General features: G+C 39.2%; 1 protein-coding gene across 2 annotated transcripts in view; it reads right to left on the bottom strand.

Annotated features, from left to right (window-relative positions):
• Window positions 1-22092, bottom strand: part of TppII (Tripeptidyl-peptidase II) — a 220050-nt gene that overhangs the window by 172051 nt on the left and 25907 nt on the right. For both annotated transcript variants that reach the window (XM_068229478.1, XM_067154735.2), the window contains exons 5-10: window positions 19195-19355; window positions 11287-11450; window positions 11107-11211; window positions 9659-9797; window positions 9440-9570; window positions 2420-2653 (exon numbers count right to left, since the gene is read on the bottom strand). In XM_068229478.1, the coding sequence (XP_068085579.1) occupies window positions 2420-2653; window positions 9440-9570; window positions 9659-9797; window positions 11107-11211; window positions 11287-11450; window positions 19195-19355 (934 nt within the window). The remainder of the gene's footprint in view (window positions 1-2419; window positions 2654-9439; window positions 9571-9658; window positions 9798-11106; window positions 11212-11286; window positions 11451-19194; window positions 19356-22092) is intronic.

Below are 22092 nucleotides of genomic sequence, written 5' to 3'. Positions count from 1 at the left end.
TGCACTATAGAAGAAATGAAACTTTGAAGGTTCATGAGGCCGAATGGCAGAGAATGAACCTCGCATGCTACGACACCTGTCTACAGGCTGACAAGACAGCATTTTCAACAGTCACTGCAGTGGGGTAAGTCTTACCGTTTTTCTATCTGGTCATGCATTAATATAAGTTGATTGGTTTCCTACAGACATTCAGGAAGACAGTGACCATACTGTTGTTTACAGATATGCAGCACACAGGAAGGACATCACAACCCTTGCAGGACTCGCCCTGGACTTCATGGAAAGTGGACATTTGGTTGTGCACTAACATACGACCTATTTCCACGCAAGAATTTTTGAAAAAGGATTTTGGGCATTTTTCATGGTTTAGAAAAAAAAAAAATATATTTCAATGGTTCAAAGAATATGAGTATTCTCTCTACTGCATGTGTCAAATACTACTGTAACAAAGCAACTACAGTATGTATGACTTGATTTGATACATGGCTGATACTTTTGTGCTTGTCCTGTGTTCCTATATTTGTCCAGCTTTCTTCCTGCAACAAAAGTGGAAATACAGGCTTTCGTACATGACCTAATAGCCCATTATAGCTCCATGCAGAACACAGCTTTGCTTCTCCTCTAGCACGTGACCAACTCTGCCACTGCTTGGTAGTAGGTTGGAAAGGCTAGCCAGTCTGACACGCTGAGGAGGGGAACAATGTGCACGCACAGTAATGCATGCTAATAGAACTACACAAGTGAACTGGAAAAATGTATATTAAAGAGTGACGTAACTAGTACTAAAGTCGCCGTCGTCATTATTAATTCTATATGCTACATTGGACCACTTGAGTCATTTCACATTCACTTTCTCTCTGAAGGTTGTACTGTTTGGTTCTTGCCCTTGCATTTGTTCCGATCGTAATTTTCTCAACTTGTCTGATATCTCTAGAGCCCTTCTATGCATTATTTCTGCTCAAAATTTGAGTCATACGAAGGAAGTTAATTTTATTTCTGTTCTCTGCATCTGCTATCACAAAGTCCAACTGCTTTGAGATTTTGCTGAATTTCATGCCCTCATGTGTCGTACCCACTACTGCCTGTAACACACTTTGTGGAGTTAGCTAGTCAATCTCCGTGTTGATCCAAGCTAGCTTTGCTTTACAATTTTCTTCTGTTTTACGATTCACTTGCAAAGTTTTCTGACCTCATGTTTACATTGTTCAAGGAGCCATGTGGTGGGTGAACACAAGGTTAGACACAGACAAGATTTTTAATTAATTAATTATATGCGAATAAGTATTCAGATGCCCCAGTGATGTTGAAAGCTGTTCTGACGAAAGTGTCTCGGCTCATAATAATGATGTACGCCCTCCAAAATAAAGTGAAGCAGTGGTGGTCGAGAACGGGGCTGAAAGTGATGTGGGTATAATTGGAAGTGATATATCAATTTCTTCCGATGAATGGGTAGAAAATAATAGTTCACCGACTTTAGAGGATTTCCCAGGAGTTCCTGGCATAGCGGTAAGACTTGATGAACCTCAAAATATTGGCGAACAAGTAGGGCTTATTTTTTGTGATGATTTCTTTTTACTTGTCCCATCATTCTTTGAACTGTTGCCGAGCAGCCGAACATGTATCACCAGCAAAGTGCTTCGTCACACTAAGAGCTTGAAGTGGACTGATATAACTAGTAGCGAGATGCAAAAATTTTTGCTTCGTTTATATTTATGGGACAAGTAAAAAGTCGCGTTTGAAAGATTGCTGGTCTACTGATCCCCTCAAATTTCGCTGTGTGCCCCTTCCCAGAGGTCATTGCTACACAGCCTACCATACCAGAAAACATTATTAGGACTCTTTCCAAAGGTCTCCACTAAATTTCACTATAATCAGTACAACGTTAGTGCAGCTAGACTCGTTTATGTGCATGCGCTGTAGCAATACATGGCCGGGCACAGGGGTTGCGCAGTGTGATGAGCACCCGGTTCTCAATGTGCTAAAAGCATGGTTTAATGTTGCACTAATGCATCAAACTTTATGGCAATGCAAGGTGTAAAAAGGATAGGATTTGGAAGGCAGTGGTCATGGTCTTAATTAAGGTACAGCCTCAGCATTTGATTGGTATGAAAACAGGAAAACACAGAAAAGCATCTTCAGGGCTGCCGACGGTGGAATTTGGACCCACTATCTCCCGAATGCAAGCTCACAGCTACACAGGCCAAACTGTGAAGCCAACACGCTTTGTGGGCACTTAGGAACTTTTGCAACTGAATGGATACATTTCTAAAAACTGGTTTGTTTTAAAAAGCAAGTTTCTTTTAAGGAATGATTTTACAGTTTGTCATAGATTCAAAAGCATTATATACCACAAGCAGAGTCTACATAACAAGAATAGGCACAAACTCTACAAATACATATTTTAAGACTGGAAACTTACCGATCGCCCCACAGACATGTGGCGATGCCATGCTCGTGCCGTTCATGAGTTGACAGTTGCGCAAGGTGAAGTTGGGCACGGAGGTAATGGCACCACCTGGAGCACACACCGTCACTCCTAGATCGCCATCTACCGTCGGCCCTCTCGACGTCCATGTGTAGGGCATGCCGGGAAGTTTCTGTCTCAATGAATACTCAGCAATCATCATGTCCGGAGAGACGTATGCACCAACACCTATGCACAGCAATCACCACAATAGTTTCACAATATAAACTTAAAAGTTACAACAAATATAATAAAAGCTACAGAAACACTAAACAATAGGGGTGGCATGCAATATTTCTTTAAAATGTTTTAGTAACTGTTTCAAACTTCAAGGGATGTCAGAGTTGATTGAGTAAAGAAGAGAATTGAATCGTTTATTCCAGAAACCACCTAAGTGACACTTTTATGAAAATTGAGTTTTTGACGGGATTGTACTATTTGGAGATAAATACATTGTTTTTAGCAGAAACAAACCATATTCCATACAAGCAATGCTGTTAGGCAGCTGTGTAAATAATGTGTTTATTTCAGAAAGAACTTGAGTGCCGTCGCTTAGGTTCTTTCTGCGGTAAATTCATTCCTCCACTCATGACGGTTGGTGGTCCTGTTAGGATAACCTGTTTTGTGACTCACACAGAATCACACAGTTGTGTGTTTATTATTGAATCTCTGTGACAGAGGTCAGTTTGAGATGATTACGCATTACTTCCCCGTCCGTGGGCACTCTTTTTTGCCTTGTGACAGGGATTTTGGAAGTATTAAACGGCTCTTGAGGAAGGTGGACAGAATTTATACTCTAGATGAGTATGCTGAGCTCGTGTTAAAGTCAAGTGTGTCTGAACGTTTCTCCGTTTATCACCTAACCTCGGACGATGTCTCAAGTTTTAAACATTGGTGGCCTACATCGTACAGGAAAATAACAAACTCTAATGAAACATCAGGCAGGGAGGTACCAAGACAACGTAAGTAGCCATTCAAGGTTTCTAGTTACAAACAGTTTCTGTACTATAAAGATACTCCAGGACAAGTTGTGGCAAAGGCGTTTATTGGAGGATTTTCATCTACTTTCACACAACTGAAAACTGACAGCCCACCCGAGCTACCTTCCGAGAAGGCTTATCCTTTGGGAAAGGTAAGTTGATTACAATAATATTATTAAAGGGATATAAAATGATTAAGCAAGTAAAAACATTTTGTAGTCTATAATAACTTTAAAAACTTTTAATGGGCTCTGCACAATGCAATTTTTGATTATAGGTTCCAATCAACAAAAAGAATGTAGGAGACTTGAAAAAATTAATGGACTACACCATTGGCTATGAAGACTTTTATGACAGCATCATTCAGTGGCCAACAACCGAGAGAGAACCTGCTGAGGATATGCCAGAAGCTGAATAAAGCCAGAAAGGGTTTTACTGTTCTAATCTGTATTTTGTGGTTCATTAACTGATGTCTGTTAAATTTTGTATGAACAGAACGGTGTTATTTACGTAACCTTTCATCTTAAAACTTGCATAGATTAATCAATTAGCTTGTTTTTTTAATAATTGCTACAAAAATTAACAGGAAAAGTTGTTTATTTCAGAAACAATCTAAGTGAAATGTTTTTTTTAAAAATGTTTATGGCATTTTAAACAATTTTAAAACTTATTTCTTGTTTACTACACTTTTCTAGCAAATTAAAGTTTAATTTAAAAAATTTAGAAGAAGATCAGGCTTCAACTTATACTCCCACACAGTTTTTTTCATTTTCCCAACAGTTTGAAAGAGTGCACTTAGGTGGTTTCTGCAATTAGCGATTCAATTAAATTGTTTCCAAGAAACCCCCAATAGCAAGAAGGAAAGAAAGAAAATTTTATAGATTGAAGCTCATGTCTAACCTCAGCTTGGGCTACACCAAACACCGGAGTGTTGGAAGGGGCCATGTTTACAAAGTAATAATAATGTTATTGGCTTTACATCCCACTAACTACTTTTACGGTTTTGTGCCGGGATTTAGTCCCACAGGAGTTCTTAAACGTGCCAGTAAATCTACCAAAACGAAGGTGACGTATTTGAGCACCTTCAAATACCACCGGACTGAACCTAGATCGAACCTGCCAAGTTGGGGTCAGAAGGCCAGTGTCTGAGCCACTCAGCCCGGCTGTTTACAAAGTTATTAAGTTCGCTTCGACAATCAGAATTCAGGTTTGGGTTACCACGGATACATTTACCAGTATTTTCTCTTCGATACCGTTGATTTGCGAGGGCATCTGCCAACTAGTTAAAGAATTGTTACTCAATAATAAAAAATACTAATCTATATTTTAGTGTTACTACATACAACGCTAAGATCTGCATTCAACTATACACTGCTCCTAATTGCCCATCCGCCATTTAAATCTCAAATTTCTTATTCATAAATATGGATAGTGCTGATTATTGATATCTGTAGTGTGATTGAAGTGTTTGTAAGTTCCTTGACCACTATCGATTATTTCACATACGTTTCGGTGGATATCTTTTCAGGTACGCATGTGGTTTGTTTATTGTGATCATGGAGGCGCTGAGGCCTGAACGCAATAAATTCTATCGAATCTGGTGAATTTTATGATTGGGTGAACGAAGTTCTAAATGAAAGTGACTGATATAAATGACAAATTCATTAAAGATAATTTTGATTCGAATTTTAGAGAAAGCAGTGAGGTTAGTGAGGGGTATGTAAACGAAAACGATGCATGCACCGAGTGATTGGGCCTCGATTCATGAGCAGAATAATCCAGTAAAATTCAATTTCAGCAGTCAATGCATAGTCAATCCATTGATTTCTCAACAACTGCTTGAATCTGGAACAAAGTTAGATATATTTAGTCAATACTTCGGCGATTATTTCTGGATGGAGATCGTAACTAATAACTATGCACACAATGCGGGGATTGTGGTAATACATAGAAAGATTTCACCCTCATCATAACAATGTCACAGATGGAGCACAAAGAAAGCTTTACATTCCAGTGCAGGAAGTACCTTGTTCCTCTTCATTTGGAATGTAACACACAAAGAAAAACTCTGGATGCCCCTAAAATGTTGTATTCACTTGTCCCATACTAAACCTACTTTTAAGTTAGGATACAAATAAAAAACCCTCTGATCCTTGAGGACAGGCATCCCTTACATTAGAACTACGCAGTCACAGGGGCCAAACAAGTTCGGAATAAATTTGGACTTCGGGTAATGATAGATCTCGACTCACCACCACAATGTATTCTCATATGTGTAAAATGTGTGTTACGGAAGTTGTATGTTTTTATAAAGGTGTTTTTTTTACTAGACTCCATAGTTTTTAAGTCAAGATGCATGTGTAATAATATGACGATATTTAATGTGATAAATTTTGATCAGATCATACAGACAGGACCAGATACCAAGAATATCCAGTGTCTTTCAAAGTCTAAATATACATCCTTTTCTTTTTGTTTTTTGAACATTTATGGCTGAAGATGTCTTCCAATGAGGATGAAACATGTACCATGAGTTAATGTTATTCTGAAAGGAATAAATTTAATTTGTAAAGATGGAATTCTCCTAGAAGTACCATAACACTTATGGCCGGTTTCTGGTACTCCACAGTTACCCGTGAGTTACCTAATGCGCTTGTAACTTTAACTGCGCTGTTAACTTTAATGAGTTTCCAGAAACTTAAATCCAGATTTATAAGCCCTGGCAATAAACAGCACAGTTATCGTCACATTTACTATCTCTCATCCTCCAATAGATGTCTCTACACAAATGTTTTTAGGGTTATTTTGGTAATATCTAGTTACTTTTACTAGCAGAAGTTTTCTACAATGAAAAACGGTTAGCAAATATGAACACAGTCGTCTCAATCAATCTGATTCAACATGTAATAATCTCTCATAATATGAATATATGTACGATCTAATAATGCAAAGATATATTTCCCCTTCTTCCTTATTCACAGTACACAGACATCGCCTTAAATTTCACCTTGATCGTTGTCATCAGTAAAATTATAACAATACACAGCAATTATACACTTTTCACTGATCCAAAACACAACAAGCGTAAACTAAAATAATGACATAAATGAAAACGTGCAGCACACTTTGGAACCTATCATTCCGGCACTGATGATGCGATATCCGTTTGTTCTCGCTGCAGCTGTTGCAGATTTTTTTAGTAGATTGCAAACAAACTGAAAACTCCTACTTAAAACACGCATATACTGTTTTTCTCTTCAAGGATGCTGGACATGTACGGCAAGATTGCCGTTTCTTCCGTATCTTGGCGCTGAGTCTTGCGTGCAATATGTTACTTATTCCTGCTCGTATATCTTGGGAACTCGCTCATTCTTCTTTGACATGTAATTTGACCTGATCAGATGCCAAACCCTTTAAGAATTCCAATTCCATTTTTTTTCTGGGCTTTCGTGGCACAACTTGAACAACACAAAAGCATTACAAACTGCGATCGCCAATAGCCAAAATAAAATAGCCGTATCACTCAATTTTTCATTAGTAGTTCTCTAATGTACTCCTCGAACTGATAATTTGTAGTTCTTAATAACTGAAACGGACTAGTAATTTGAGATGTTTTACTTACATGACCATGCAATGTGCATTGACAAAAATATTCTCGTAACTGCTGACGTGAAGAGTGTTGACACAGATAAGAAGGTAACATATTTAATTAAATAAGTCCAGAAGTTTTGTGTTTGTTGCGAGTCTATGAGACCTCACGTCACCAGTTAAGGGATATAATAATGTTTTAAAAAAAAGCAATGAAAAATTGATATTTATTATTCAGCAGGCTTATATTAAATGCATACCGATACCTAAGATATTTATTATTTAGTACAAATGTAAATATTAATGGTAAATACTCCACAATTTCAGATTGGGTGTTCACTAACTGTTGGCGGGACTCATGATTCAAAGCCTGACGAAAGAGATCTTAACGTTATAGCTACACTGAAAGATCAATTTCAGCCTGATGAAAATCCGTTTGATTCGAGTTCTATTTTATTTGACGATTCATTTCCCGTATTGGAAGATATGGTATTTGTTGATGATGATGATGTTTGTTGTTTAAAGGGGCCTAACATCTAAGGTCATCAGTTGCAGTTACCAGTCGTTGCGGAGATACAAGCCTCATTCTACACGTATTACCATGTTACGTCACTGATAACTGTCATTCCAGGAACCAACCATTAGAGACATAGATCTCCCTGAATTTTAAGCAACTGTTTTCCATGTGTTCCCATGTCATTTGCCTGTATTCATTCATGAACATGTTGTGAATACCATGAGCTCTAGAAAATGTGCTTTTATCATAATTTAATATTTTTCCCAATAAATTTAGAAAATATAAACTGCTGATGAAGATGTCGTGTTTCACCTTACACAACATTAATGATACACATTATTTCAGAATATGAAAATGGTTTTTGAATATATTCACAAAAATATCTGAAATACGTACAATTCTAAAAATTTGGAATGCTGTACTATAGTTGTACAAAGCTTGGGGTTTCGGAACTGGCAGCACGAAGGGCTGGGCCAGAACGACGTATCCTTGTTTGGTACTTCTTCGCAAACTGCCAGCAATGATATACCGTCGTTTGAACTGTCTGCATTTAGCACGATTATGAACGTTGTTTCCATAGAGTAAAGAACATAGTTTCTAATGCGACTCATTTGTTAATTTATTTACATACAGAGGATTTCTGAATTTCATGTGATTCTCTGGTCATGTGACGATTAGTAGTTATGTAACTGTAATTACCTACTGAACAGATACTTTCTCAAATTTTCTGCGTTTATTCACTTGGATGGATGGATTGCAGAGCGATTACCACATTTTACCTGTAGTTTTAATTTTGAATTATTTTTATTGCTATTTTTGTTTTCAAAGTGTTTAGAAAATATATTTTGAAACTTGATGGTATTGTAATCATTGTTGGCAATAAGTACATACCATCCTCAACATTTCCTGAATATACAAAACTGTAAATTATGTGGTGCTTGCAAAATGCTACTAATCAGCTGGCATTCTTGGCTCATTCTCAGCATTCCCTCATCGGGAAAAAAGACAGAAAAAATACAAGTACTCGAAATAAACCTTCATTTCATAAGGCCGCGTTCAGTACATATTCAAGAAATGTTAAGTGCAGAACAAAAAAGGGATCAAGTGGAAAATTCAATATTTAGATAAGTAGATTTATGTAGCCAAACAAACATATTCTATTCCTAAGAGTTAGTTGGAAAAGTTGCATGATAAAATTGAGAGAAACAGAACTATACAATTTTGTCATGTTGAACAGATGAAGGAAGAATGAATGCTGAAGCAAATGAATGGAAACAGAGGTCAAGGAAGACCTTGATTGTGATGGATGGACCTGGTTAAGCATAGAATAAGGAAAAATGATCTGCATTGGACCAACAATATGGATGAGGAGTGGTGGAAAAAGACAGTAAAACCACATGATTAGTGAAGTGCTGTCATGATGACCTCTTACTTGTTGGCCAAAGTGGTGCAGATAGCAGGTCTTGCACAGGTTGTGTTCACAGGGGAAAGAGCCAGAAAGGGTGGAAGTTGATGAGGTTTTGTAGGTGCATGGATAGGAGTGTTTTTCTTTGGGAAGATCACAAGTTTAGGGTGAGGATGTGAGAAAGCTGAATGCTTGTTTTAAAACTTGACAAATTAATTTATTTTTTTACAATTTGCATCATGTCACATGGCCAACGAGTGCGAAGGAAGCGATCAAGGCCTCAATTAAGGTACAGTTGGTTAATTGCCATGACCCCCATCTTCAGGGCTGTTGACAGCTACTCGACCCAAACCACATAGCCACTCGCTTGGGGTCAGGACCGGCCATCAACCAACCCCTTCCTCAGGCATGAGTGTGCCCTGTATTTTAGTGATACGGGTGAAAACTGTTCAAAGTAAAGGAAAGTGCGCCAGACGAGTACTTACCAATGACGTTGTTCGTACTAATGTCGGGTGGAGTGCCGATAGTGCACAAGGCTGGACCGTGGTTTCCTGCCGACGCTACCCACACAACACCGTACTTGTTGATCACCTCGTTCATGAGTTCCCCGATACGCCTGAGGGAGAAACAGATGGGTAAAACAAGAAGTAGAAGCAGACATATAACAACCACGTTTCTCACGGTAAGGTGAGCAAGACACTCACCCCGAGCTGGAGAAGTGAGCGTGCTCGCCGTAGCTCATGTTGATGACGTGCACAGGGTTTGTCGTGGAGCGCTCCATAACTCTGATCATGGCACGCACCAGGGCTGTGCCCGTCTCCATTGAGCCCAGGCGGTTGTCCCCTGCAAACAACAAACATCAACATGCTATCCACTGTATGTTAGGCAACAATGGGAAAGGTGGGAATAGAAAAAAAGGCGAAAGGTCAAGGACAAACTTTATGCATTCACTGCTGTCTTGGTCCATGCATCACCTGACTGAACTACCATTGCCGATATCAAGACACAAATCAGTGCCACACAAATTAAATGGCACTGGGTCACTGGACTACTTTGCGATAAGAAAATCCCATTGTAACTAAAATCTAGTCTACTAAGGAAAAAACAATATATACAATAAATGATTTTAAGAATCTGAAATGAGCACTAAACACATCAAATAGGAACACGCATCATCATCAGTTAACCGTCTCCAGTTTCCCAGGTGCCGTGTATGAACGCTCGCCACTTCAGTCGATTCAGGTACCATTCTTCTTTTGAGTTAGAAGTTAAAAGGCTGATGCTCTATATGGAACCAAAAGGTGGCGTACTACAACATTTCAATAATGAGCAAGCACTTCACGCATTGGAAATGAAGATGCTGTGATGATCCACAGGCTAGACTCGACCATGCAATGAACATTCAAGGTTGCTCCGCTCGCACACAAAAAGAAGGAATTGCACCTACGATGGTATGAGCACATAAACTGCAGCGCTGACACCTCATCTGCAGAGCTAGCCTCAAGGACAATCACAGGGTGAGAGACGACGTGAGCCTCGGGATACTATCGATCGTCTGCAGTGGAGAAAACTAGGCAAGAATACACACTACATGAAAATGGGAAAATGCAAGGAAGATGACTCATATAATATTAGAAGAATATAAAATCATTTGACTGTAAACAAAATATTTTCAATATCTTGGTCGGCCTCTAGGTCTCTTGCCTTCAAGATCTCTCAGAGGCCATTCTTTTTGTGTCTCCAAACCCTTTTAAATTTGATGTAGCTATTGTTTCATTTGGATTTCTTGATGGATCTTTTAATTTTGGATCTTATCTCCCCTCGTTTTCCAAAGCACTAACCAAAGCAGCTTGGAGCCTGATACTGACTCCACTGTTAGCAGTGCAAGTTTCAAGGCAGTATGCTGTAAATGGTAATAAAGGGTTCTTATGGCTCTCATAGGAATTTGGTTGTCCGAGAGGAGATTCCTGATTTCATCGTAACACTCAGCATCTTTCTGAAGCATGTTGGTGATTTCAGCAGAGGAGCGAAAATCTCTATTTTAATGTTACATAGAAATAAACAAAAAACGAGCATTTCACAGACTGCCTTCATTATTTATAATAATACATGCAAGTATGAACAATACTTAGAGAATGAATAAGCAACATACCTATAGTGAGAGAGATGATCTGCGCACCGGGAGCGACACCGTTCTTGTCCGGAAAATCAGGAAAGTAAGCCGAGGCAATGCAGGCTACGTGAGTGCCGTGACTCGCTGCAAAATGATTAAAAATGCATTAGAACGAATTCCACTTGTATCCCAACGTGCATTAAGGATGGAGCTACTCACAGCACATGCTGACCACTTCCAGCGTGTTGCCATCATTGTGTACGTTCACGCTGTAGTTCAGCTGATCCGACTGTGTGAGAGTTGCAAACTCCTGAGTCTTGCTGTATTCCCCCAGCAACTTACAGCTCCCAAGGTCCCCCTTCTCCGACGTGTCTAAGCATGCACTGAAAACACAAGATTCAGAGCCACAATGACAGCTACTCCGAGAACTTAATAAACCAGATGCAAACCTCAATCCCAGGATGTAAGTCATAACATAGTAGATGCACAGGAAAGTGTTATTTCTTCTGACTTATCGGTCATGACCAAGCTATATATTTACACTGCCATAGTATTACCAACATATACTGTAGTTTAGTCGTTTTAGAATCATGAAGGCAAAATGGCTCTTATGGGAGATGCACATGGCATTTCCAATATGGTGCGCTAACGCCCCATCACTGGGGAAATACCATGATTTCTTTTGTATAAACAATTCTGACCATGGATTTTTTGTTATGAGAGCTAAACTACAGGCAGGGTTAATATATACTGATCCATGAGAAGAGATGCAAATTCTTCTAATTTTATTTCATATTCCATTAAGCAATAATCATTGTCCAGCTCCTTGATCAAATGCTCTGTGCATGACCCAGGGTTGATTCCTGGCCGAACTGGGTATTATAACAGCGTATAATTAAATCCTTTGGGTTGGGGACTGGGTTTTTGCCACACCTGTTAATAATATCACTAATTTACAATGCAACCTTCTTGTAGTGCTGCTTGCACTCTTCCTTCTTACATGGCCAAACCACATCAGTCTTGCTTTCTGGATCCTCTGTAGTAGGGATCATTATTACTTAATTCCTTTTCGAACTAAATTCCATTTCTTTAGAAAATAAAGTAAAATATTAAAATCTGGGAAATCTTTATCATCATTAACTTCCTTAAGTAAAATACGAGTTGTAGCGAGGATATTTTGAAATAGAAATATGGGAAATTCCTGTAATGTGGTACAAGAAACAAAATAATTATATTTTTCTCCCCAGCTAATTTTGTACCGAACTAGTCTTGTTATTGTTCTTCTCTTTTATCTAATGATTGTACACCAGTCACCTTACAAAGTTCAGGGACAATCAACTACGTTCTGGGTTCTCTTTCTTCAAGTAATCAAACGCTCTAAAAATCCTCTTTCTCTCAAAATTTAATTTTTTTTCCCTCAGCAATCCTTTGCTATCACTGAAGTTACAAGTTCAATACACAGTTAGGTCAATGTACAGCACTTGTTAAAATCACAGAGCACTCATTCACTGACATACAACAACAATTAAAGGCAACTGCCATGCGGGCTACCACAGGCAGAGAGAGCTGGTGAGGCACAAGATAACTCGGTAAAGGAACCAATATAAACAAACAAATCATCATCCACATTACTATCAGCTGAGCCAGCAAGCCCTCGTGTTATTTCGGTCCAGCAGGGTTCTCCTGGTCTCTGCGATTTTCTCTGAAAGTGGTGGAGAGTCAAGACCAGCACTTTGGTACCAATGCCATCAGTTGTGTGTATTTACAACCACACTTATCCTGCTTGTGGTTTCAAGCAATTACAGTTCTCTTTAAGAAAGGAGACAAGAAAATGTTAGAGCTACCGTGGTATACCCTGAGGTGTCATTGTGCCAAGATAGTGAGGCAGCCACAAGAACAGCACTATGAGTATGGGGAAGATTTGGTGATAAAATAATCAATAAATTTTGTGTGGCTATTTCTAGCCGAGTGCAGTCCTTGTAAGGGAGACCCTCCGATGAGGGTGGGCGACATTTGCCATGTGTAGGTAACTGTGTGTTACTGTGGTGGAGGATAGTGTTATATGTGGTGTGTGAGTTGCAGGGATGTTGGGGTCAGCACAAACAGCCAGCCCCCGGGCCATTGGAATTAACCAATGAAGGTTAAAATCCCCGACCCGTCCGGGAATCGAACCAGGGACCCCTCTGAACCGAAGGCCAGTACGCTGATCATTCAGTCAAAGAGTCGGGCAATTTGGTGATGGCCTTCATGGACAGAGAGAAGGCATATACAAACTGTGTGGCAGTGTGGATAATTTTGCTGATCATTTTATTTTCTATTATTGATTATCACTCAGATATACTCTTATTTTCGCTTGGGGTTAGGCGATCATTGACATTGGTATGGAAAAATAGTGATATAAAGATCCTTGGAACCAAAAGAACTGGATGGTCTAAGTTAACAAATGGTGTAAAGCAAGGAAATGCCTCTCACCTCCGCTACCGCATTTCCCGGCATAATCGTCGCACATTTTATACTAAAATTTTCAAAAAAATAGTAGGGTCCGACCATTATATGAAGAATTTTTAATACCAGTATTTGTATTACTCAAAAAAATTATTTATAACTAAATTGTATTTGATACAAATTTAAAATGCACGTTCACTATTAAAACAAATTATTTCTACAAACACAAACTCACGCACACATGTCTACAGTAATCACGTCAGTCACAAACAAATGAATGCACCTGTGATCTGTCCATTCCAGAGCAGCCAATACTGTTAGGCAGCAATTTGTTATCAGTTGAGCTCGTTGGCTGCGACACACTACTGCGCTTGCGCAAAGCTCGCAAACCGGAGCACGGACAACTTCATACATCCCTCTAGCCAGCGCGGTGTAGATCTACTGTAGTTGACCGTGTTCCGAGACGTCAGCAACAAACATTCATTTTTTTCAATTTCTTTTAAACATACGGTAATTAGGTTAATATTTCTTCCCAGTTATTGATAATTTTACATTACATTACTGACGAGTTTATAAAATAAAACTTTAATACCATTGGATAATAATTATCTTGACTGCTTGGGTAAAAGTTTTCATCCCATGCCCGGACACTTATGACGTACTAGTAAGATAAGAGTCTAGCGATGACAACTGAGACATCGTAAATAATTTGGCTGACCGTGAGCTGAATAATTCCGTGTAAATCTGCGTTATCGTCCTGGATTTTATTTCACGCACAATAACGCAGGAGCCGGCCCCATGGTGTAGGGGTAGCGTGCCTGCCTCTTACACGGAGGACCCAGGTTCAATTTACGGCCGGGAATTTTACCAGTATCTGAGGGCTGGATCGAGGTCCACTCAACCTACGCGATTACAATTGAGGAGCTATCTGACGGTGAAATGGCGGCCCCGGTCTAGGGAGCCAAGAATAACGGCCATGAGGATTCGTCGTGCTGACCACACAACACGTCATAATCTGCAGGCCTTCGGGATGAGCAGTGGTTGCTTGCTAGGCCAAGGTCCTTCGCGACTGTTGCGCCGGGGGGCAAGTGGTTGTAATAACGCAGAATTCTATCGGACCTTTTGTCTACTAGAAGACAAGTGTGTGTTGGTACTGGTATTTCCTGGTGACGTGTCCGATAAGCGATAACTTACAGCCTTACGTATTTCAAAAGAACTCATAATATGTAGGTAGTGAATAAATTGTACACTGTCTTGCGACCACGTTATCAAACTGCCGATAGCCTACCGGTAAGCCATGCGCTGTACATATACCGGTATTATTTATTTATACGTTGTGCAACATCTCGCAAATGTGACTCTGTTACCAAATTGCCCATAAACCACATACGTATTTAAACTGCGCATTCATGTGCAACTTACATTGCAGTTCCATTTACCTTTTAACCAGATTGGTGAACAAAATTTGGACGTGCGATGATTATACGGTTAAATTTCTGAAGTCCGATTTTTGTATTGAAAATAAAGGATGCGACAATTACGCGGTGGCGACGATTATGCCGGGAAATACGTTATTTATAGTGGTGATGGAAGGTAGCACAGACCATTAAAGAGAGGAGAATGAAAGCAGTGTTGTTTGCAGATCTACTAATATGGGGAAACAGTGAGAGTGAAGTGCAGGAACAGCAGTATGTATGGGGCCGTGCGGTTGTGAGCTCGCATCAGGGAGATAGCGGGTTCGAACCCCATTGTCGGCAGCCCTGAAGATGGTTTTCCATGGTTTCCCATTTTCACATCAGGCAAATGCTGGGGCTGTTCCTTAATCAGGGCCATGGCCACTTCCTTTCCATTCCCAGGCCTTCTCTGTTCCAACGTCGCCACGAGACCTACCTGTGTCGGTGCGATGTAAAAAACTGTAAAAAAAATTGTATGGGAGGAAGTTGTCATCTTACAGAATTAAGTTCTCAACCCAAAAGAGTAAAGTGCTGGAGACGACATGAAACAAGAACCGAGCATATAACAGCATGACATTAGGAGGGGAGCAGTTGAAAAGAGCTGAAAGCTTTAAATACCTGGGAAATGTAATTGAAGAAAATGGAGGAAACAGGACGGAAATCAATCAAAGAGGAAGATGTGCAAATGCATTCTTTAAGAGTGTAGAAGGTTGATACGGAACAGAGATGTAAAGGAATTATCTACAAGGCATATTTTGTGCCAATCTGCACGTACAGATCAGAAATGTGGGTGATGAAGGAAAGCAATAAAAATAGAATACAAGCAATGGAAATGAAGTTTCAAAGGTGTCAAGAAGAATGGACAGAGTAAGAAATGAGAGAGTTCGGAAAAAGGTAAATGAGGTACTCCTACAGGAAAAGTGCAGTGGTATGGACATGTTAAGAGAATGGGAAAAGAGAAGACACCAAGAAAGATGTTGGAGTTGAAGGGAAGGGGACCTAGAGGAAGACTGAGAGACAGATGGCTGAAAGGAGTAAAGAAGAGCATCCAGTCAAAAGGAGGGAACTGGACGACAGTGGTGGATGGCAAGGAGACCCAGCCTGTGGTCGGAAACTGCTCCAGACAACAGTTCTCTTCTATTTCTTTAACGTCGCATCAACTGCTGGGAAAGGATAGCATTAGTACTGGGAAGGAAATACCGTGGCCCTGATTAAGGTCAGATGTGAACATGGGAAACCATAGAAAAGCATTAATTCATCCACTTACTATGAATTGAATAGAACAAATCAAAAGGCATGGCCACCGCATGCTGTCCGAGAAGTAATGTTTCTTCATCTGAAGATCAGCTTTGTCTTTACTTTAGCTTATAAAGCAAAAACTGCCCAGCAACAACATACTCACACTTGCTTCAAAATATTTTTTAAAGGGATATACTAAAATATATCGATAAAGATCACCTGTGCAAAGATCAGGACAATTCCTTCAATATTTAAGCACGTTTTGATGCTCAGAATGAAAGGGATTTTTAAAATTTGGTTCCACAGAGAACTTAAATCTGATTTATTAATAAATTTATAACACAATTATAGATCCTGCTTTGCGTGCTAGCCATGTCCTTAACAAAATTTCCTACAAAAACGCATGATCTATTTCTGTTAATTAAATTTTTAAAGCTAACATATTTGGCACCTGAACGATTTATTCTCCCATAAGGAAAGCTCTGGCCAGAAAACCTCATTGTGACGAACTCAACATTAACGAGTTCTTTAGCGACCAGCACCAAAATCCAGTAAGGTCAATAGCAAGAACACTTTCCTTAGTTTGATGAACTACAATATTGTTTCAGGTGTACTAGTGTGACCTTTGGCAACCGTAACCTCAATGACGACGACAATAGGGAGAGGGTGAAACCCAGTGTCGGTACACGTAACACCAAGGGCTGTACTCACGGCTATATGTCCCCATCCAACGCTTGAATCACCAGCAATAGCATCATACGCCCTCACTCCATATCAACACAGGCTTCTGGCACGCAATCCAGTGACTCGAATTTTCCAGACAATCAATCAATAACATGGTTGAGGAATGTTCCCCATCTTCCTACTCTTCAAATGTTCCATATTTCGTGGATGTTAACTTCTTTCCTTATGTTATGTCTTAAGAGAAACTAATAGGGTATCCCATGGGAGCACGGGTCTCTATCTTTTTTTTTGCTATTGGCTTTACGTCGCACCGACACAGATAGGTCTCATGGCGACGATTGGGCAGGAAAGGGCTAGGACTGGGAAGTGGCTGTCGCTTTAATTAATGTACAGCCCCAGCATTTTCTTGGTGTGAAAATGGGAAACCACGGAAAACCATCTTCAGGGCTGCCGACAGTGGGGTTCGAACCCACTATCTCCCAAACACTGGATACTGGCCGCACTTAAGCGACTGCAACTATCGAGCTCGGTGGGTCTCTATCTGAATCTGACACTGGTTCCATTTACCTATGCAAGAATGTTCACCTTAATCTTTCCTATCTGACCTACCTCGATCAACCCTTGTTTCCTCCCAACCATGATAAAAGTGCAGAAGTCCGTTACAGAAAGTACGATGCATACCAAGAACCCCGTTGTAATGACAGTTCCTTTTAAGTCTCACGAAAATTCCTATATTAATCTCTATAATAACCTTTGGATACTCTCGAGAACCTTTTCAATGATTCATTATTATCAGTGATTTAGCATACGTCACTTTTTCTGTTATGACATTTATACACTGCAGTAAAGCCTCAGCCAAGATATAGTATTCAGTCAGTATTTATCCTGAATACATCTTCTGTACTGACTTCTCCGTAAGTTCACTAAGAAGCGCTCTTGCTGACCTTCAAACACAATATTGAAGTCGATGGTATAAACAAACACTAATGTTTCAAACAAAAGGGAAAATACTTTTTCATAATAAGTGTGTGAATAACAACTTATTACCACATTAGAAGCTGCCTCTGTGGATCAGCGGTAGAGTGTCAGCCTCCGGATCCCAAGATAGCGGGTTCAAACCCGGCAGAGGTAGTCGGATTTTTGAAGGGCGGAAAAAAGTCCATTTGACACGCCATGTCGTATGATGTCGGCATGTAAAAGATCTCTGGTGACACATTTGGTGTTTACCCGACAAAATTCATTAAAATCTCAGCCATAGACGCCCAAGAGAGTTTTGGTTTACTCGGTCTGCCATCTAGTGGGGGCCTAGAGTAGAACGGAACGTCGAAATTGACGAGCAGACGGATGGCGTCAAATTGAAATGTCAGCACACGGTAGCTGAGGCCATATGATAATTATTATAATTATTATTACCACATTAGAAAAAAGACTGAAGTAAATGACTGCTTAATTTTAATACTAGATGATGATGATATAGCTTCAGCTACCATATGCAGGCATTTTAATTTGACGCCTTCTGGCTGACTGCTGATCAATTTTGACGTTCCATTTTACTCTAGGCCTACTAGAACCTCTCTTGGGTGTCTAATGGCCGTGTTTTAATGAATTTTTTTTGTAAAGATCAAATATGTCAATTTTTAAGAACAAACAAACATGCGTGTTCACATACTGTACTAGCAGGATTAGAAAAGAAGAATAAGCCGCCATATGAAAATCATCCACAAAAATGTAAGTTTTAAACAAAATGATTGATGTTTCATAGAGCAATTTTAATATTTTTTTTCTGTATCTTTTCAGACTTTTATGAAAAATCGGATATAACGACAACCCGCAATAGCAAGTAAATGGATCGCTGTTATGAATTTCCCCCATAATGGACTTTTACTGTATTAGGTTTGCAAAGTCAAAGGAGTCCTATATTTTCACAACGTTAACACGCTCCTCTTAATTGTTCAGATATTATTTTTTGGAGGTTCGGATCTCATTTCCTTTTTCTCTCCTTATTAGTGTCAAGAGAGGATGGTAACTGCCTCTTAAAATGATGATCACTGCCAGCACTTTGTATACTAAATAAAACAATTAAAAATCAGTAAAAGAAAGGAAAAGGCCATGATGACTGTCAAAATGAAAAGATTCCTGAGGCCCATTACAACGATCCACAGAGAACAAATAAGAGTCGACCACGGGAGTTTGATGTTGCCAACGTGTGCCGCTGGAGGAAAACGAGAAGATGAAGCAAATTTACCCACGTACATGATCGACCAATAAAAGCGGTTTGGGGTAAACATATCAAAATGATTCTCACCGCCACATTTCTCCGTCATGGAACACCACACAGTCGTACGCTGGTCCAACGTCATTGTACTTCTTTTCCAGTGAATTTAGGACTTCCACTTGGGCCTCCAGGTCCTCCTTTATTAGCTTCTCCTCAGTTGTTATAGCAGCACCTGGCTTGGTATCCGCCTCCTGAAATGCAGAACTTTACCTTATTGTCGAAGAACACAAAGATGAAAGGGTATAGTCGGGCTGCAAAGTCTCTGGCTAGAAAGGATCAGATTATAGACTTGATATGGGCTTATACCGTGTCAAGGTGAAACTCTTTACTTTCTCTTCTGGCATGCTTTCTTTGATTTGTTACACTTTTGCCTACTCTCTGTATTATTATTATAATTAAAATTATTATAATTTTAATGGTTATAAAGGAACTTTATACATATTTCATCCTTTGTACTTCTGATGAACTGTGACAAGACCTTTTATTTAAATTGAGAATCTTCCTTCTCTAAGTAGAACTCAGATTCCATCTTGAATTAAATAATTATGTTATGTTAAAGTGTCGTTCTAATTGGGACTGTCATATTTACAGAGAAATTCTATATGTGGTTCAACCTTTGAATAACATTTCATTTATGATAAGACTTTTTATTTATTTGAGAATCTTACAGTTCTATGTTGAACTCAATACTTTCAACTTGAGTGAAAAGAATTAAGTGTCATTCTAATCGCAACTTCAAGATTTTGAAATTGTGATTATTTGAAGTTTTCTCTAGATACTTTTAGGGGCATCATAAATCCCATTTTAAGAGTGTTTATATATGCATCGATATAACGATATGTTTATTTACGATTGCCTGTTCTCATATTTGGCTGAAGTTCCAAGTAAATGTTACAACTTATATAGTTTAATATTAGTATTGAAAATGTGGATTTTTAATTTTACTCATCTCTTATTCTCGGTTCAATATGGACTTAAAAATGAAATTCTTAATTTTAAATCTCACTAAATTACCCATCATTCAAAAACCAATGAACAACACACAATTCATCCAGATGTAACATATTCTTACCTGCTAGAGTAACAGTACATACCTGAGTGGAGGTCTATAGTTGCCCCCCTAGCAGCTTGTAGTTCCTGTTTTGTAAACGTAACTGGTGACGTGCATCCTCTGCACTAACAGCTCAGTGCTCAGTCTTGTCCTTCCTCACCAAACTAAAACCTCTTTCCACTGGAGCACTGCTTACTCAGTGAAAGGTACTTCCTTATATCTGAAGCATCAGTGATCTGTCGGCCCTTTCATCCTTGTCAAAAGGGAATCCATCAAATTGCAAACTTATCCCTAATTGGCCATTTGTTGACAATGTACTCGACTCGCATGTTTTTGTATAGAACAGTCTCACATCGGAATAAAAAATTTCCAATGTAGTTTCATCTAGAGAACCTGCCCTTATGTTTGCCCCAATGACCAACTCACTGTCACTTTTCTGTAACTTAGCAGAACTAAATTTCACATCAAGCAAATCACTATTGGACTCTGGAACAGAGGATGCTCTCCCAAAGCGAACAATAAGGTCACTGAAAAATTCATTTAACTTTGAATGAAGTTTATGAATAAGTGGTGTCTCTTGTTTGAGGAATACATTTAAGGAGTTGAAAAGTGGAAGAAAAGCTGAGAAACAAAAAGTAAAGCTTAGTAGATGGATTTTCAAATTGTTCTTTAACTTTCAGAAATTTTCAGATAGCCTTGTCAGAATCTGATTCACAGTAGAGCATTTTTAAAGGGTTCTACTGTTCTAAGACCCTAGAAGAAATAACCACCTGGTAGAAACATACTTCAAAATTTTGTGAGGCTTTTCAGCAAAGACTTCCTGGCAGACCTTTAAAGCATTTTGCCTCTTTGAACTCTTCAAGAAATAGTAATAAATATCAATTAAAAACTGTTCAACATTAACATTTACAGGAGCACTGCACCCCTTTTGAGCAGCTAAGTGCACAAGGTGACAAGCCCAGCCTTGCAGGATTTTCTTTAGAAATAAAGGAGCTCACACCTTTGGAAACACCAGTCATAGTACTTGCATTGCATTATCACATGCAAAACCTATGCAGTTATCCCACGGAATCCCTTTCTTCTTCAGTTAATCATCCAAAGCAATGAATATTATTTTGGTGGTATTGCCGCTAGATTCCCGAAATTTAAGAATTATTGTTGAAAATTGCGTAGATTCCCCAAGGAAAAGCGTCACAACTAATTGGCAGAGTTTTTTGTCATTCATATCATCACTGCCATCTGTTGCCAGGGCAAAGGACTGGGACTTCATTAACTCTGTTACCTTCCCCTCAAGTTTTAACTAGCGCTCCCATTCTTGTACTTTGAAGAAGCTATTTTCGAATTGGGAAACATTTTCTTGAACCAACATCCCGCATGGCCACTGCAGGCTAAAAGCAAGTTGTGTTACTGAGCTTTCATCTTCTTGTTTGTGTCCCTCAGCCTAACTGTATCCATATGAATTTTACTAGCCATGTGTTTACGACAATCGCAACTGAAAAACCACAGCTACACACACGTGTGAAGGAGATTTTGAAGAATGCAGTAAACAGGGGGCCATTCTTTCGAGTATTCCTTCCTAAATTTTTGAACTAATTTTGGTTTCTTACTAGCGTCACTGGTCACAGTAACGTCACCGCGTGTATTATCCTGCACAAGAAATTGCTTCATTATATCAAACTTTTCACATTTCGTAACACACGATTAGCATATTTCCTAGAAGAGCAATATATGTAAATTTGGCGACAAAAATCGACAAAGACAAAAGAACTCAGATACTTGCATGGAAGTCAGATCATGCGACGAATAAAGACAACTCCGCAAGATATACCACTTCACAGGTGGCTATTTTTCCAGTACTGGAAGCACACAGTGCATTT

This window comes from Anabrus simplex, chromosome 10, assembly GCF_040414725.1.
Source record: "Anabrus simplex isolate iqAnaSimp1 chromosome 10, ASM4041472v1, whole genome shotgun sequence".
Taxonomy (NCBI): domain Eukaryota; kingdom Metazoa; phylum Arthropoda; class Insecta; order Orthoptera; family Tettigoniidae; genus Anabrus; species Anabrus simplex.
The sequence above is the reverse complement of the archived record's forward strand: the minus strand, read 5'-3'. Positions and strand labels throughout refer to the sequence as shown.